We start from the raw sequence: 20,015 nt of genomic DNA, 5'->3' as shown, positions 1-20,015 counted from the left end.
CTTTCGGTAATATGATTTCAGATTAAAACCGGTTATAAATGACTTTGTCAGCCAATTACATCGTAATAAGAAACACGCAAATGCACCAGAGCCAGCAAACTGTGTGAGAAACATGAAATGTTTGCCCAGACAGTATTGCCATGTGTAAAAGTTACAAAATTATGAAGAAGTACTATCAAAAAATGTACCACATAATGCCGCATAATTAGCTTTTTCTTGCAACATAATTAAGGCTCCCTGTTTTCCGTTTTTACTGATTTTTACAGATAAACACAGACAGCAAACATTTATTTTCTTGTCTGTATTTATTTTTAAATGTGGATAAAAACGGGAAATGCGTTGCTTTCTGAGTAATTCTGAATACTGATATTGAGACGTAAGGGGGCTAAAAAAGAAAGGAATTCTACTAAAGAGCAGTAGATAAGTGCAAGGTTGATTCTGAAATGTGCTTATTTTCTTATAAGTGCATTGATCTATCCTATGTGGGTTTTTACAGCAATGAAACCTGGTAGGCATTCAAGCATATTTACCGGCTAAATAAATGTGGAAATATACTAAATTCAGCTTCATTTTTCCATAAAACCTAAAATAAATATGATCAAATACAGATAAAAATAGCAAAAAAGAAATATGCATAAATACACACGGAAATGTCACAACAATACATAAATATCATAAAACCAGGACCCCTAAACATAATTTCGTTACCCCTGACGCATATTTTGGTGCTCCCCCTCTTTCACAATCCATACTCTCAGACACTTGCCCTCACCTTTCCCGACTGATGCCTGATACTCTTTCTCGCTTTCACAAACCCACATGCATACTATTTTCTGCTCTCCACCTCTCTCACTCACACTCACGCTTTTTACACTCTTTCGCCCTTTTCAATAGGATGCTGAGCTCAACAATGCTCTATATTGAGATGGGCAAGGCTGAGTGGTGTTTCATTCTTTTCAGCTAGCTTTCTTATCTCTCTGCTTGCATGTGGCTGTGCTAGCCACAAATCATTGTTTCAAACTGGTGGATGTTTAGGAAATGTAAAGCAGAACTATTTTTTTCTACATGTAGCCTCATATGTATTACATCAAATTTAAACATTAATGCTAATTTTAAATATTGTCTATATTTCTTTTGCTTTAATTACAATTTGAAATCTACAATCTATATAGCCGGCATTTATTATATTTTCTAGTAACATACATGTGTTTGCGATAATTTACAGAGTACTTGAGACTGACCCTTCTAGTGAAGATGATAAAAGGTACTTCTACTTTTAGAAGCCAGTGCCAATGTTCTCCACTTCACTTCATCTTGTCTCCCTCTTTTCCATCATTTCCTCCAATCACAACCACACCGTTAATAATTGTTCATTTAACTAACCGAAAGATGCATTTAGAAATTCTTTTGACAAAATAATTTACTTAAGTAACATATAGCAGCGATTTACTCAACCTAGCAACCTCATGTGTTTGCAGAGTGAAAACTTCCTAACCCAGTTGTTTTGTTAAAGGGTTCTTAACAATTTCTTAACAATGTATTTTTCTTTTCCTCAGAACTGTTCTCTCTTGTCTATGATATATGATTTTGTCTGTTATTTGGTTTCACATGTTTAAAGATAATATTTCTACACAAAAATATATTTGTAAGTCTGCATTATGTTAAATTTGAGTATGAACATATGAAAATAAATGTCTTGAAAGTATGCAAACGTCAGTTTTTTTAACATCAAATCAAAAAGGTACTGTGTATGCATGTACCTTCCATATCCAAGTACTTGTTTGTTACACATTAGACAGCAATTAAAAAATATGAGATAATATCAACATACCAGTATTGTTTGTGATATCAAAACAACTGTTTAAATACAAAACTAACTCCTTGACAATGCAATTTGCAAGGTCTTCAATACCATATTGTTCATCTAGTGCTGGTGTGTAGAGTATGTAGAAGACAAATAATATGTTTCTTTCTTTGTAAACGTCAGTTAATGCAATATTAATTATGAAACTGTTCAGATACGTCCACGTATCATGCTCAATATATATATATGGTCTGAGTGGCAAAAGACTGCACTAAAGAAGCTAAAAGCCAAGTTCTGAGTGCCACGTCCTTTGTTTAAAAAAAAAAAAAAATATATATATATATATATATATATATTCACTGAAAAAAACTGTTTTCAGGGACGTTATAGTTAGCTGGACATTTTACTCTTACAAAACCGTAGAAATTCCACAGTTATAGTTAGTTCAGCTAACTATAACTCTCGCACCCGCAATGCACTGCTCATGACATCACACGGTGGAGTGGTGTGGCTCGCTGGTTAGAGGCAGCAGTCTCGGAAGCAGAGAACGGCCCGGGACCAGGGTTCAATCCCCAACGCGGCAGGGTCGTGGACCAGGGTCAGCGGACTCGATAATTCTCGCCTCGGTGCCTACTCTAACCAGGGATCACACTCGGCAACTCTGGGCATTAGCTTGCCTCATCTCCACAACGGCCCCCCACATTCGCTGGGGATGCCTGGTTTCACCTTGGAGATACCCAGGAGGGACCATCTCACAGGGATAACCAGGACGGGTTCCCCAGCGGTCTACAGCGCCAGGACGCCTCAGGGCAGCAGTGCGCTTTACAAGACACATACATACATACATCTCAAATGACATCACTGATGATATCACTGATGACATCATCCAGTGACTGTGTGTTTCTGTAAAGTTTAAATATGTTTTATATATATTTCAAGGTGTATTGAAGAATGAGTGGGTGTATAAGTGTGTGGATGGAGGATTTAGTATGTGTGTGACTGACTGTATAAGAGAGTGATTAAATGTGTCTTACTGAATGCATGGGTTAGTGACTAAACTGTGTGAATGTCTGTATCAGTCTGTCTTTTACTGTTTAAGCTGTTGCATGGGTTGGTCAGTAGCTACATGAGTGTCTATATGGGTTATTGATTAGTTGTCTGAGTATTGTTTTGGGAGACTGAGTGTGTGTGTGGGTGGGTGGGAGGCATGTGACTCTGTGCATAGATGTGTGAGTGGTTGATTCACTGGGTGTATGGGTTCAAGAGTGCATGTGGAAATAGCTGTATGGGTGGGGGAGTGTGTGCATTAGGTGTGTTGGTGAGTGAATGGATGTCTCATTGGTACATGTCCAAGTAACTACATATGTAAAATGCAGTGCCACGAGTTATAGCTATCTGAACTAACTAAAACGGGGGAATTTCAATGGTTTTTTGCGAGTGAAAGGTCCAGCTAACTATAACATGTGTGAAACCTATGGTTTTTTTAAGTGAATTTGCAAGGTTTTTTAAATGCTAATTCCTAACTATAACATGTGTGAAACCTATGGTTTTTTAAGTGAATATATATATGTAGATAGGATTTTTTTAATAGGTCACTCCTCAATTGGGCCTTGTAAGTCCACAAGTGTGGGTGCTTATTGTATAAAATAGTAGCACACCACATACTTGAAATTGCGAACCCTAGCAGTGACTGTAGGCCAAGAAACGGTTTTCACTGTGTAGATATGAGCAGCATTCTCCAGGGACATACCTAGTTATAATTAACATCTTTAAAGTGCACATCTACTTTGGTAACCACTAGAAACATAAGCCAAAGTTATTTTCCACTCAATTTTCAAAATCTAATTTACTGATGATGTCAGATTTTCTATAACCTTAGTGGAGAAGTAACTTTATAAAATATAGGTTGTTTGAGTCAAAACGGGTTCTCATCTCTTCCCTAGAGACCAATACACATTGATGGATGTAGTTAATGATCCTACTCTCCAGTGGACAATAGCCTGGTCTCTCTGCCCAGGAAGGCGGACTGTGCTGTTTCCACAGGCAAAGACCCCACTGGCTACTCCAGTGCCAAACTTTGACTGATGGCACGGCTGACTTTGGGACCGTTGGTCAAAGTATCTCAGACCATTTACCCTGTTTATGGATGTTCCAACATATGTTTTATCCCTATTTCAGAAGGTGAAGGAAAGCCTGGCCCACCACACAGGAAAACAAAGAAATTATCCCTCAGACATTTTGAGAAAACTCCCAGTTAGTTTTTGAAAAGCAAAAAAGATTCCTGTGCAGGCACTCTGATCATGGTGTCCACACAGCAATGTTTCTGAATATACATAGATCTCCACCAGGCAGAGACGTATATTTAAATATGGTTGGCTGTTGTCCATCTCCTACATTCCTCCACTGTTTTAGTGGAAAGACTCGGGATTCAGCTTACCAAGGGCTAAATCGGACTAAAAGTCCTAAGGTAAAACATTTGACCAGGGCGACTTGCATAGTGTGACTGACTATCACAGACAATTGCATTTTTCTTTTTTTTGAGCATTTTACCCTAAAACTTTAAAAATGTATAGCTATGATTCTACTTATGCAATTTTAATCATGTTGCTTTAATGTATTTTTATTTCCAGTTTAACGTGTTGTTTTCTTGAGATTAAATGTTGGCACTGCTTGAACTTAACACTTCTCTGGGAAGTGCTGCTGCTTGTGCTATAGTTACAAAGATTGAGAAAATAATATTTAGGAACTGTGTTTTCGGCCAACCAAATTGTCTTTAGTAAGTTGATGAATGTCGCCTATTCTGAAATGAATAACCCCCTTTTAATCAGATATACTTTAAAGACACTGGTGTTAGCACCACTAATATTTAGATTTCATGCTAGAAAAGGGAATCCATCAGGTACAGACCATTGCCTTTCAAAGTGTGAAAGGCTGGTATGCAACACTCTGAAAAGTGGAGTGAATGCATTGAGTTCACTCACAATTAAAAATACTGATGACCCCCATCAGATTCTTACTCAGATTTCCAATCGTCTTCTCACCCTTGTAGACAAAAAAATGTAATTAACTATCTGCTAACAAATGTATACATTGTGTGCATAATGCTGAAATACTTTTGTTGAAGAACTTTCTTTTTCCTTCTTCAGCAAAAATAGAAACTCTGTTGCATACGCAGCTCAGAAACCCTGGCTACTGAATGCCACAGTGGAGGAAAATATAACGTTTGGAAGTCCATTTAACAAGCAGAGGTGGGTAATTTATGTTTAGAAGGCTAATGCATGACAATCGTTTTCAGTTATTGCATTTCTGCAGTTGTTTATGTGCAACTCTTAAAATTATTGAAAAAATTAGAACATTTTAGGTCGTTTTTTACAATTTTGTGCCAATAGTTTTTTTGAAGAAAACAGATTTTCCCGTATACTAAAAAAGGGTTTTGATCATTTTCAATGTATTTTGTATACATGACGAAAGTGCCTTTCCTACTGAGGAGTTGCCTATTGACATTCTGCGGGTGAGACTTATGTAGTCAGCTTGGGATGCTGGCAGCTACTGTACAAAATTTAGATATCTTATAAAATCAACAAATCTTTTATTCCGGACATATCAATCACCGTGCAGAGGTTACCAGATCCAGATGCACCACATTTGTTCATTGCAAATATGTTAAAGATTGAGTGAAAGAAAAGAGCTTTCTGAATACCTGGTTGGTGTCCTGCCGAATGCACCATATCAGTGTCATCCCTAATCTTTAACAATCCAGACGTATTAATGTCCAAGAAACCCCTCGCTTTTAGTTATCTCCCCACAATGATTTTGCTTTTGAACTCTGGATATTTGTTATTTTGATTTCTTGTCAGTTGGGATCCCTGAACTGTTCCCAGCAGCAGGTACCCTTCTCTAAAAATGAAAAACAAGTTTGAAATAATTTAGCTTCTGTGATCGTTCGTAAGATATTTGTAGTGTATTCATTGCTGGTGCAATCACTGAAAAGGTCAAATGTCAGGTGTAAGCATGTAGAGGATAGTGTATTCACTACTATATGGAGCAATGCTGCAACAAGAAGTTAATCCAGTGAGAGACAGCAATGTGCATGCCTGGATTGAAAAGTAAAAAGCAACTCATTTTGGAGAATTCTCTTTAAAGCAAAACACCTTTGGAAAACAGGAACGGTGTAACTCTGTATAGAAAGTTGGGTGTAGATAGTACAACAGCTTCAGCTTCTTCATTTGGTGAGGGGTCTTCTTCAATCAGAGCTGGGCCACCCCTTTAAAAACGGACGCAAAACACTATGTACTATAAAGACCTATCACAGTTGATGATAACAGCCAACTTGGCTGAAGAATTTCTATCTGCTGGGTGAAGGTCTGTGGAGAGAGTGTCACACTGGTATCTTATGCGGACGATACACAAATCATAGTGTCTATCAACAGCTCGCCTGCAGACACTGCGTCCCAGTTTAAAAGCTGTATAAGTCATATAGGGCAGTGGATGCAGACAAACTGTCTTAAGCTCAATGCCTCAAAAACAGAAGTTATGCTTTTTGGCAACACTCCTATTGTTTGGTCAGACAGCTGGTGGCCAAGTCACATGGGCCCTCCCCCTACACCAGCTGCTAAGGTTAAGAACCTGGGAGTTTTGTTTGACGCCAGGCTCTCCTTCGAACCCCAGATCAACCATACCATAGCAACCTGTTTTTTCATTCTTAAAATCTTGAAGAAAATATTTCCGTTCATCCCATTGGAACTCAGGAAAACAGTGGTCACAGCCTTGATTGTTTCAAGACTGGACTACTGCAACGCCCTTCTGGCCAGTGCAAGCAAACCTAGTCTTAAAAAATTACAGACCACCAAAAACGCCGCCGCTAAAGTACTGCTTGGGCTCTCTCACTTCGATTCAGCCTCCAAGGCTCTCGCAGAGCTACATTGGCTGCCCATCGGCAAGTGCATCCAGTTTAAGGCCTTGTATATTGCATTTAAAGCCATACATGGCTTGGGCCCACGACAATTATCGCAACTCCTCAGACCCTACTTCCCAGGCAGATCACTTAGATGGTCTAATAGTGGCAACCTCGCTACCCCCAAGATTTCAAAAGTAAAATGGGGAGGCAAAAGTTTCTCTTATACCACCACTAAACTTTGGAACTCCTTGCCCACTTGCCTGAAAAACGAACATAACCTGCTCCAGTTCAGGAAGTGCTTAAAGACCTGGCTATACCAGTAACATCATTTTGGAAACAACTGTCTTCTGGTTTTCTCTGCGCCTAGATACCTCCGGGTCATGTTGCACTTTATAAATCCTTTCATTTCATTTCATTTCATCAGGGCCCTGAATATCTGGACGTGAATGTTACTCCAAGGTTTAAGGTTTAAGAAAGATTGCTTCTTGTTGACCCTGAAGTGAAAAGGGCTCCAGGTCTTTACCAGAATGAATCTGTGTGATCTTCTCTGAGAGTCCAATGATCTGCAGTCAGAGGTAGCTTTGTCCACCCGGAAAAAAAACAGTATACCAGTTGTTGGTTGGTTTTGAACCTGACTGGAAATTGTAATGAGCCTTTCACAACCTGAACCTGTGGCTGATGTCCAAGAAGATTTACCTGAAAGTTTTGAAAATTGTGTAACACTGGAGTAGAAGATACAGACGTTTTCCTAAAAGTTGCCACTTTAAAAATGTCAATTGCTGGAGGTTCATGCCAAGGGTCAAGTCTACCTAAATATATGTGACCCCAGTTGCTACATTTTTCTGGGTTATGTTGCTCAGGCCTCATTGTCTGCGAAATTCAAGATCTCCATGGGGCCATGAACTAGAGCTATCCAGCCTTTTGGAGCCATACCTGTTGTTAGAAATTAGGTCTCTAGTTGACAGAGGTTTGCACCCTGTCCAAGTAAGGACCACATCTGTCTTTTCCCAATTGGAAATTATACTTAAGAGATGCTTTAAGGCAATCCCAAAGTTAACCTATGGAAGTGATAGGCCTAGCAGTAGTGAAAAACTAATTTAGCAGTGTTTAACTACTAGGACATGCAATACTCAAAAGTATATGAACTACCTTTTAAATATATTGCACCCTACCCACAGGGCTGCCTAGGGCCTACCTTATGGGTGACCTATATGTATGGAAGGTTTGGGCCTGGCAAGTAGGTTAACTTGCCAGGTCGAAATTACAATTGAAAACTACACACACAGGTTTTGCAGTGGCAGACCTGAGACGTTCAAAGGGCTACTGAATTGAGTGGCACCACACAACCAGTGCTGCAGGTCCACTAGTAGCATTTAATTTACAGGCCATGGGCACATATATTGCACTTTACTAGGGACTTATAAGTAAACTAAATATGCTAACTATGGATAAGCCAATGTTACCATGTTTTGGGGAGTGAGCTCATGCAGTTTAATACTGGTTAGCAGTGGTAAAGTGCCCAGAGTCCCAAAGCCAACACAAACTAGGTCAGAAAAAAGGGAGGAGGAAGGGAAAATGTTTTGGGGTGACTCTGCAGAAAGGGCCACGTCCAACACAACCCCCTTCCAGCCTAAAGCCTGGGTAGACTAATGAATACCATGATGGACCTCCTTGCTTAGGACGATAGAACATGGACTGTGGCCCACTACTGCAGTAGCAATTGCCAGTTCTACACATCTCTGAACCCAGTTGGATCCTTCTGTCCATACCCACTAAACTGATCCATGGGGAACCCTTCTCCATTTCTATGGACCCCTTCTGTGTAGTGCCTAACCTTACTTTGCTCACAGATGCATCCCAGTAGGCAGACAGCACCACCAGGGCCAACAAAGTGACCTGGGCCATTCCACACCTTGTGTATGACTTCTGTCCCCAACCAAGGGACAACAACCAGCAGCGGCCATTGACAGCTGTTAGTGTCAAGAGCCAGGCCCCAGGCCATCCAGGGGTCCCATAAATCTGTGGTCTCTCTGAGTGGGGGGCAGTAGCCCCAGGTGACTGGCACCTTTTTTTCAGTCTCCCTCCCACCAGTTCAGAGGTGGTATCCTGAGACTGGCTCTTCGCCCCAAGGTATCTAACCGTAGGCTAAGCATGTGTCTGACAAGCGAGGACTTACAGGTGAGTACAACTACCCACCCAAGGGAAACACACTCTGCATGTGCTGCGCAAATGTCTGCATGGCACAGGTCCCCAGCCCTTTGTCCCTGTGACAATGCTTGGAGCACCCTCAGGTGAGACGTGGCCTCACCATGGTCAGCCTAGGAGTGCTCTTATATCAGAGCTGGCAACCCCTGACCCACTGGTCCTCGCACTATGGATTGTTTCCATCTCCTGCCCTTCCATCTGGGTCTCTGTACCCTCCACTCTCCACTGCAGAGTGGTACCCTCAGAAACCAGAACTGGGAGGGTAATTGTAGCAGCCCCCCAGCGCTCCTAACACTATGGGGCTCACATCAGTTCATGGCCTCCTTGTACATGCCAGGTCCCCCTTATTGAACCCACTCTGAGAACAATCCAAGCACTGAGGCTGGAAATAGGGCACCCTGGTCTTTTCCATCCCTACCCCTTCTACTACTCTTGGAAAAGACATGGGACCCCCCCAAAAAAAATTATACTGGGGCCTGTCTGGATCACTGTGACCCTCCCCTTCACTCTGATGAGGAAGACCTGGGCCACCCTCCTTGGGATCACTCACCAATGCCATCCCTGACACTATGGTATTCACCCAGAGGTCTGCCTCCTTTGCAAGCTTGCTGGGGTCAGAGAACTTACAATACACCGGGTGTTGATGTAGCTCTGGACAACAGTGACTAAACATATGCTCTCTGACAATCAAATTGTATAGCTCCTCAAATGTGTTCACAATACTACACTTCACCCAACCATCTACTGCCCTACAAATGTGACCAACAAAATCCCCCAAGGACTGGTGAGTCAGTTTCCTACTGCTCCTTAACCTCAACCTGCACTCTTCTAGGGTGAAGCTATATCTCTTGACAAGGGTCTCCTTCACAGTGGGATACCTCAGCCACATGTCTCTCCCATCTAGGGCCAGGATGGCGTCGCTCCCATCACTAGGTATAAGCCTCCATAAGACAGCCCCCCAAACCTCCTCAGCGACTCTATATGCTACTAGAGTGACCTCATACACCTCAAACCACCTGTGTATGTCATCCCCCTCCCTGAGGTCAGGCATCAAATCTCTGGGTGTGTGGACCTTTTCTTCAGCACTGGACATTGCATGTTCGCTGCCACCATTCCTGGCATACTTCTACAGCTACTTAACCTTCAAGTACAGCTCTTGGAGACTGAGCTCATGGGCTATTCCCCTTTCCTCCATGGCCAGTTTCTCCTGGGCTAGGGCTCTCTCAGCCTCAGTCCTCCTCTCCTTCACCAGGGCTTTGCCAGCCTCAACTCTCCTCCCCTCTGCTGCCAGTTTGTCCAGCTGCAGCTGCAGGTCTCTCTCAGCCTGTCTGTCCTTGAACTCTTCAGAGGACAGGGTGTATGGGGAAAAACTGCTCCCAGCAATAGATCCAGCAGGAGACTCCCTCTCGGTGGGCTCCCCTCTCTCCTCTGGAGTCTCTGCAAAGTTATTTTCCTTCTCATCTGACTCCTTCTCAGGGCCACTGCCGTCTTGGGCCTCTGGTCTGGGATCATCCAGGAGGTTTTTTGGGCTTTGGGTTCTTTAGCATTCCAAATGTGTCCTCCTTCCCAGAGTCATCTGTTGGTGCTTCTAGCCAGCATGTTTCCTCATAGGCAAGCAGGGGTGTCTGTAGATTCTTCTTTGAGGACCTCTTCTTCACAGCCAGCCTCCTCTCCTTGCAGAAATCCTTCAGATTGTAGGATATTAGGCGGGCAATATACATGGTCACCCCCTTCTGTCAAGGTATCACTAGTGCCACAAAAGGAAAGTCTCAAGTGTGAAGATGAAGCAGGAGTAACATTTAGAAAAATTACTAATTGGGAGAAAAAAGTAGAAGCATGTAATGGTCTTAGATGTGGATAGTAGTGAATACCAAATTACTGTAAGGTACTGCATAACCACAAGTCCTTTCCTTACAATTCATCACTATTGATAGAAATGGGGTCTCTAGTTGGCAGAGGTTTGCACCCTGTCCAAGTAGGGACCACAATCCAAGTCAGGGTAAGTCATATAAACAACCTAAATTAATTTTTGCTTACCCGCTGGTAGCTTGGCACAGAGCAGTCATGCTTAATTTAATAGGCAATGTGTAAGTTATCCTTAATCCTAAAGCCATACCCCACTGAAGTAATTGCAAGCACTTTAAAGCAAACGGTAGACTAATTGTTTGGAGGCAGTGAATGATGCATTACAGGAGTTTCTATAGGTCAGGGAATGGCAGCGTGAAACAGCTGAAATATGGTCTGCCATGGTCAGCGATTTGAGTATCTAAAGAAGGACTATGTAGTATCCTGTAGGTTCCATTGTAACTAGTTGCACATAACAGCTGTCCTGGGAGCATTCATCAACTTGTGTTTAAGAAGTGCTATACAGCTCTGTACATCGTAGGCCTGAAGGCAGTTCTACTTTGTGTGCAGACTAGGCATATGTCCCTGAGTACCCATAGTCATATTTGACCCAGATTAGACCGTAACCCTTTCTTGAGTAGAAGTGTAGGGATGTACTGATTGCCACCTTGCTTCAAACCTTCATTATTCTGTTCTAATTACAGCACAAATAGATGCCATCTTGAGGGATTTTCATGCCTACATCACACAAGTGTTTGCCATCTATTTTCACAACACAATGCAGGATGAGAGCCAGAGAAATTACTTATGCGAGATGGTCAAAGATAGTGTCACGAATGGTGCTTTGTGCTGCTTTCAAATATGAGAGCTTTGTTACTGGATTTGTTACAGGACATCATAGCAAAGGTTTTCACTGAAATAGTTAGACAACAATGTTATCAGTCATTTTCAACCACAGACACAAAAGTGATGCCTCGCTGCTTAGAAACATTTTGTTTTTGTCTTTTGCCACACACAATTCTGCTACATAATATCTGTTATTCCTGCCTGACTCCATCATGCATGGCTGCCATCTGTCCATCTTACACGCAATTATCAAAAGTAAATTATCTGGGAGAACATCATGCATTCATCTATTCTCATACAACAACGCCTTAAAGGTCGTACAGTCCTCTATATCAGTTTTAAAAGGGACCAACATGACAATTACTAATCATCAAATTTATAAAATTTTAATATTAGTCGTATTGGATCATTCATACATATTCATAAAAACCATCACTTAAAATTAATAAAAAACAATTACAAAAGTCTTTTTAAATATAGAGGGAGACCACACATAAGACATTCACATTTGCTATCAGCAAAAGTTAATTTGTAGGACTCAACAGCAAGTGCGAATACACAACACTATGTTCCTAAAATTTAACAACAGCAGGCGTTGATGCGTTTCGGTGGGTAAGAAAAATATAACTACCTTCTTCAGGACAAATAGAAATACATAGTCCCTCCTTAAGAATTACATTGATGGGAAACATTATTCCCATTTTACACACAAACTTTGAAAGAAAAAAGGAGTCACTTTGTATCTTACTCGGACTGTAAAAGAAACATCGTTTGTCAATGTTCTGTTGCATGAGAGATATGTGAAGTAAATTATGAATTTTAATGAGATGAAATTATGAATTTTATCGTACATTTGTACTTATTTAAAAAAAAAAGTGCACAAAAGGTTTTATCATATAGTGTGATGGTTTTAAAAAGACTAAACACTAGAATAAAATAATACTTGAAACTTTTTAAAAAACTTAAGAATTACAAAACATTCATCTGCATAATTTTTCCTGTGTAAAACATAAGACAAATATCAGCTCAGGCCAAATGTAATTTAGGACATAATACATATCAAAACATGACAAATAACAATCTTATTTCAATGTTTAAAATTTCCAAATCAAAAAATACATATTGTTAATAGAATCCATATATAGAGAACGTTGATTCTTTCGTTTTTATAAAGTTCTAATTAGAATAATTGTCTAGGGAGCCCCATCAAGACTGAAATACACAGACCACCAACAAGCAGCCCGACACTGCATTCACACTCATTCAGTCTTGAATCTCAATACCATCAACTCACCTAATACATAATAAGGTGAGGTTTTGTGCAAACTGTTCTTTAATTTACAAAAACAGGTTTGAATCCTGAATAAGAGTGTGAATAAAATAAAGGCATAAAATCTATCCAAATTCACAAATGGTTTTTACTCCAACTAGCCAGCTAGTGGTCGGTATTTTAGCACGTAGATGGAATGATGTGAAGTGTCTGGTGAGGGAAATTTTAACTTCACCAATAGGTGAGCAAGGAAGCAATTCCTTTTGGTCTAGGTACCCTCACACACCCTAGTGGTGTCATGCTTCATCATCGGGTCACCCCGACGCCTAAAAGTCGGGGTGGGCTCAACCACAATGTTGGGAGCTCTTTGAAGATAATGTAGACCAGGGGGGACTAAATACTAAAAAATAATCCTAAAATAAAATCTATCCATACATTTTTCCCAAAAATCTATTAGGAAGCAACCTTGTCAACGTCTGTATGTGTATGCCTAAAGTGGTGCATATGCCTCAAACCTAAAATATAATAAGAAACAAGGGTGTAGGTTGAAGCTGCCCTTCTTCCCAGATAACCACAGTGACAAACTTTTGTCTTAAGCATGACGCTCCGACACCAGTCACTCCAGGAAAAGAAAACCAACAATTTACTTTCTTCTAAAATATTGTTCAGCTACACAGACCGAATCATGGAGAGAGTGAAACACATGTTAGCAGGTCCTAATTTACCAATGTCTACGTCAGGTCAACAATGTCGGAAGAGCACTAAGGAATACAATAAAAGATAATAATAAAGGTACTCTCTTTTGTACCTAACATACAAAGAATAACTCAAATCTAACTTTAAAACCAAATTCTTAGCTTAAGGTTTTAACTAATCTGTACCCTTGTTTCCTGTTATAAATTGTTTTGTAGGCCTTTATGGGTATAGCACACCCATAGGTTAGCTTTTAGGATATATACCCAAAGACAAAAATGCACCTCCTTCGAAGCAGAAATAAAAATATAATAAAACAATGTTGGTTGGAAAGTGGATTATTAGTAGTGGTAAATAGTTATCTACCACTGGCAATAAGGCCAATAACACAATATAGAGCTCAGAATGGGTGTTAGGCAATAATTCCCATGCTCAATCCTTGGTAGCTTGGCTGCGAGCAGACAGGCTTAACTTCAAAAGACAGGTATGTAAACCATTTAAAAACACAAATTCAGTAAATAATTAAGACACAACACACAATAAAAATCCAACACCAATTTATAAAAATGGGAAATATTTGTATCTTTAAAATTACCCCAAAAGTGTATAAGATTTGGCACTATATAGCATATAGAAACCTATTGGGACATCTGGCCACCCTAGACAGGGACAAAGTCAAAGTTTCAGGCCAACCGTGATCAAGCCCTGCGCGGCTACCCCTTGCGGTAGGTCTCTGTCAAAGTTTTTACCTTCTGACTTCGAAACTTTTCTGGAGCTTTTCTTTCCCGGGTACCTCAAAGCTCAAAGCCAGTCTGGATTCTGTGAGGGTTCTCCAGCTTGCCTTGCGATTAGCCTCTGGTCAAACATATGGAAGAGAGACTTCTGGAGCTTTCCAGTTGGACAAACAAGAGAGGCCGGCTTGCAGTTGAAGTTGGGTGGCTTGACTCTCGTGGCTGGTCCCGATCACCTTTTCTACGTTCGGACCCCGGGGTCCCTCAATACACTTCACCATGCCGGATTCGGTGAGGGTTCGCCGGCTTGGATTTCGCCCAACTCCTGGTCAAACTCTGGAAGTCAGACTTCCAGAGCTTTTCAGCGGGGCAAATCTGGAGGGCAGGCCGGCTTGCGGTTGAGGCCACCTTGGTGGCCAGGTCAATTCGGTCCACTTATGGAGCTTTTTTTCAAAGTTACTCCAAACTTCTTCCAACTTCTGGAACTTCTTCCTTAAGTTCCTTTGAGGGTCCCAAAGTGTCCAGAACTTCGATTCCCACAATCAACTTGGACACAACCCTTACAAATCCACTGGTAGTACTCCCGGCTGGGGATTCTTGGTGGTGATGGTCCAGGAGAGCTCTGTTAACCTGTAGCTTGCAGGGAGTCCACTCTTTGGTCCTTTTGAAGCAATTTAGGTCCACAGGGCTGTAGTTCCTGATTGTGCAGCAGGTGTAATCAGTCAGATTGCAGGGCCTGGTTGGGGCAAATCAAACTTCCAGCATGGACCATTCTTCTTCTGGAGATTCAAGCAGTAGATCTGAGAGGCACTGTCCCTCTCAGATACTTATTCAGTGTTATCTGGTGTCACACAGGGGGGCACTCATGTCCAGTGAGGTGCAGGACAACACCCCAGAAAATAACCATTTCCTCCAAAGTTTGGCACAATGGTCTCCCAGAAAGCACTATTTCTCCAAAATTCAATATGGCTGGAGTCTCAGCAGAGATCCAAGAGCTGGCTAAACCAAACTCCAGGATGGCTCATCTCCATATTCTCCCTCCCCTGCCATCTTCAAATTCCTTCCTTAAGCCTGCCATCTGGCCGTGTTCAAAGAGTAGGAATGTAGATGAAACTGGTTTCTCCTGCCTGTCTCCTCCTATTGAAGATTATTGTTTATGACCCCTTCCCCTAGCATTCCTATGTAGCAGAGCCATCTCCTCCCTGAATGGCTCTTTCACCCTGTGGAAATATGGATTTTTCTGGTCAGTTATGTCCCCTATCTTGGACCCCAACGGTTCTATGTGCATGTTACAAGTACATGTATGTTCCCTCCAGTTCCAGTTATGAAGACGCAAATACATGTGCGTCCACCGTTAACATGTCCTCTGTCAGATCCGCCATGAATAGGCCGGATATTCCATTCTTAAGTATGAAAGGCCACCGGCTTTATATGGTTCACTTATGCCATTTTACAGTCCAGGCAAGTAGGCCCTGATTCTGTCATCGAACTTTTCTTGCTTTCTGTCTCTGAAAACTCCAGTCTGAGCCTGCATCTGTGATCATGAACTTTGTCTCATTCTCTGCGCGGCTCACGAAGCCTGACATCAGCTTGCTGCCTGCCAAGAACTGTATTTCACCTTCGAGTTATCTGCTTCGTCCCTCAGCCGATGCATTCCTGTCTAGTAGTTTAAGTCAACATTCCTTCCAGCTACCGAGCAATGGCTCGGCTTCTCTGTCTTTATGAAAGTAATTCATAGCCCTGTTACCATAGAAGGTTTCTGCCCCTCGCATCTAGTGTAGACACTTAGACGCTTGTACACGCACACACAGTCAGTATAGAATAGATTTTGTCCAAGAGTCCTTCTTTTGTGGATAACATAGTTCTTTAAACATAGGATGTTAGATATGATTTGGGATTAGGTTGACTTGACCCCCCAGACTTCTTGTCTCCACATGTAGAGCTAAATGTCAAGTCCCCTTCACCCCCTAGTTGCACGTCAATCACACGTCATGCTGCTGCGCGCGCATCTATGCCAAGTATTATCTTATAGATCCACCTATATATGACATCATAACCAATTATGTTCCTTTTTACTCCTTATTACACCCATTTTCGGTTACGCATATGAATCGGCATTTTCCTTATCAATTGTTACGCCTACCGCATTCGCTTCATTGTATTGTATGTTCTATAAAAGTCATTTCTTGTCAATCATGTATGTACTTCACTTCCTGAACCTCCGTGGTGATGGAACTTGGAGCAACCGATTATAATCGATCATTGGAATAAAGCCCATTCCGAACCTCTGATACCACGGATTCTGCCTCTTATTTTACTGAGCTATTTTATTATGTTTCCGTATCAAATTAAGTCCCGGTAATGAATTTTATTTACCACATGAATGGCGCCCGAATAGGGACACTTTCTCATCTCACGCGCCGGCGGTGAGTTGCAGGCCCAGTCTCCTGCCACAGCTGGACGGACAATAACGCGTACCAGCAGGATTTCCTGTATCTCCCTCCGGTCAAGCGGGGGCGACTGAGGCTGCGATCAACACCCAGACGAGGCGGTGAGAAGTGCGAAGTATCCCGACCAGAGCCTAGCTGAGAGAGCAAGATCCGAGGTATACAGAGGCCCACCAGTTTCCGAAGTCCCAAGTCGAGTCCAGTCTCCGCAGTGTCCGAGTCGAGTCCAGTCCGGTTCAAGTTCAGTCCAGTTTCCGAGGCCTTCCGTTTCCGAGCTACCCGGTGAGTACCATTACTGGGGAGGCTTTCTGACGTGCACATAGTTTGTGCCGGTCAAGACGGGTTTGGGTACACAAATCCGGTCTGCACTGTTTTAGCAGTGTATCTGTACTGTTTAGCAGTATATCAAGTATTCCGAAGTATCTAGTTATTGTCAAAGAATTATGCTTGGTGATTAGTTATGCAGACGATCATCATTGTTGGTTATTTTAAAGGTTAAAAAATGTTTAATGTTTAATGTTTAATGTGTTAAACGTCCTGCATATTGTGGTATGAATGGTTGTTCATTATTGTGCTTTTGTACTAAGTGTGTTCAAGATTAAGTATCAGATCAGTTCTCAATATGCCGCTCTTTTCAAAATTAAGACAGATCACAACAAGAAAAGGGGTACTCGAAGAAGCCGTTCCTATTCCTCCTAGGGACACTCCAGGGTACTTCATGTATCATAAACATGGCTTAGATGCTATATTATTTCTTGATTTATGGGTAGACTACACCAAGGAATTACCAGAAAGTCAGAGGTGGCCCGCAGCGGGGACCTGGGATGCAGAGTGCATCATGAAAGTCGAGGAAGAGTTATGGAAAAGGAAAGTCAGACAGTCACAGAAAGATGCCGTTGAGTTATGGCGTAAAGAATCTCATAGACGTACAGAAAAAGCACGTAGACAGGAGGAGAAGAGTAAAGAGAATTCAAATAAAGTTCGAGAAAATCTATTAATTGAGGAAGGTATCCGAGTGAAATCAGAACAAGTAGACAGACAAAGAAATGCCCTTATGAATGGTATGTATCCCCTTCTGGCCGAAGGATTACCTAAGGCTACTCCAGAGATACCGAAAGACTTGCCAACCCCATTATTTCCAATAAAGGTACATCCTAAGGGGCATCCTAGAACCGCAGAAGATGTTTTTCTTTCCTCATATTTAGATGACGCAGCTCCCGAGTATGCAAATTCCGCCCCACATAGACCGCCTGTCAGGGAAGTTCAACGCCAAGATCCGGTACCCGTATCTCTACAGCAACGAGTTCCGGCAAGCACATCCGTTTCTACATCTGTCCCTGCAGATACTTCTATAGCTGTGTCCACACCTATAGTTGCTGTATCGCGTTCAACAAATCCTTTCACGCCCGACACCCCAGATGGGGCTACGGGAGGTACTAGCAACACTTTTTCTACGCCACCCAGAATAAATAAACTTACGTTTCAAGAGTCAGCACATTCACGTACCCCCAAACTCATAAATGCCCGTACGCTTAAGGAACTTCTTGTAGATTGTAGATATGACCCTGTGCCCGGCAAAGAGGACGAAATGACCCTGGCATCATTACGTATCAGACGAGCCGCAGTGTACTTAGGGAAGTTACCAGGAATGACTGCGCATCTAGATAATATATATCATTTTGTTCAAACAGGGCGAGATTCTGAATGTATTAACAGAGCTATGGAATATCAGAAAGTGGAGATACAGGGGGAACTGTTACGTTTCCTCATAAATTGTGTGATCAGAAATCAAGACCGACCAGGGGTAGACCCGGAAGCAATGCAAATTCTTACCAGATGGAGTCAGAATATATCAGAAGGAAGACATGATAAGCAGAATTGTATAATAGCCATGTGCCGAAAGATCCGAAAAGAAATAGAACGCCTACACGAAGAAAGATTAGCGGTAGACCAGTTCGAACAAAGCGAGGAAGAAGGATCAGGACTGCCCACAGGACAGTCAGACACTATAGCCTATGTAGGTAGAGGAAGATCTTGTAATAGTAATAGATGTCTTATTGACCCGATACGTCCGATATGTCCAGACAATAACAGGAGTTTCCCAACACCCGTAGTCCATATAAGGTCTAACGAGCATTCGTTCCAAGCAGCTGACAAATCACTCCGAGAACGAAGGGGTTATCATTTTCTCGATTCTATGGATGAACAAGAATTAGCCAGGTCAGCTGTTCATTGGGTTGACAGTCCCGGGAAGTATAGTGATGACACAGTAGCACGCACATTTTTGAATCTCACCCCAGATGAACAGCGTTTAGCTGGGATTTATATGATTCAACAACTCCTTATACTATATCAGGGTCAGCATTCGGACCCTGGTCCCTTACCTGATATGTTGACTGAATTACTCATGAATAGATGGAGAGGTTCAGGTACTAAATTAATTAAAGAAATACTAGAATCAAGAAAGCAATACATTCTTTTTGTATGTTCAGAACATGTTTCACTACCCATTAAGGAAAGAACCACGTATTACATGGACAGACAGAATCCTCTACGAGAAGTACACCGAATAAAGGGCGAGGACAATGAGTTTAAACGCGTATTTGTATACACGCCCATATCAAAAATAGAATTGTTAGAAATGAAGAAAGTGGTACCCAGTCATGACAAAGACCCAGCGGGTTTTCACCGAGAAATTAAAGACATGTTACTCATGGGAGAGTATACCTATCCCGACATTATGACAATATTAAAGGTATTAATGCCTGCTGGCATTTATGAGAAACTCAGGGAAAAAGAGTGGGAGGTAGGAGACCAAAAAAATAGAATGGTCAGTATTAGAAGCAGAAGAAAAGGCCCGAACTGCAGGAGCAGGACTTGGGGATAAAACTAAAGCACTACCAGGTTTATTAGTACAGGTACTGCCACGTTTATTAACTACGAAAAAGGAAGATTGGGGTACAATTTCAGCCTGTAAACAGAAGCAAGATGAAGACACTAGTGATTACTATGCCCGATTTGAAAAATGTTTTGGTATAAATAGTGGCATAAAAGCAAGTAGCGAATCATACCCACATCTGTTTGTAACAAAATTAGTAGAAAATGCCCTGCCCCAAGTAAAGAATAGAGTATTAAAATTCGAGAGTACCTGGCAAGGTAACACTCCATCACAAATGTTACAAATGTTACAGTACCATCACAATAGAATTAGAGAGGAACAAGAACATGAACACAGACGCATGAAAGACACAAAAATGAAAATGCTAGTTTCTCAGAC

At 41.7% G+C, this 20,015-nt stretch overlaps 1 protein-coding gene across 5 annotated transcripts in view; it reads left to right on the top strand.

Annotated features, from left to right (window-relative positions):
* Positions 1-20,015, top strand: part of ABCC9 (ATP binding cassette subfamily C member 9) — a 947,014-nt gene that overhangs the window by 417,634 nt on the left and 509,365 nt on the right. For all 5 annotated transcript variants that reach the window (XM_085652729.1, XM_085652730.1, XM_085652727.1 and 2 more), the window contains one exon: positions 4,951-5,052. In XM_085652729.1, the coding sequence (XP_085508855.1) occupies positions 4,951-5,052 (102 nt within the window). The remainder of the gene's footprint in view (positions 1-4,950; positions 5,053-20,015) is intronic.

This window comes from Triturus cristatus, chromosome 4_1 (genome assembly GCF_964204655.1).
Source record: "Triturus cristatus chromosome 4_1, aTriCri1.1, whole genome shotgun sequence".
NCBI classification, from domain to species: Eukaryota; Metazoa; Chordata; class Amphibia; order Caudata; family Salamandridae; genus Triturus; species Triturus cristatus.
The sequence above is the reverse complement of the archived record's forward strand: the minus strand, read 5'-3'. Positions and strand labels throughout refer to the sequence as shown.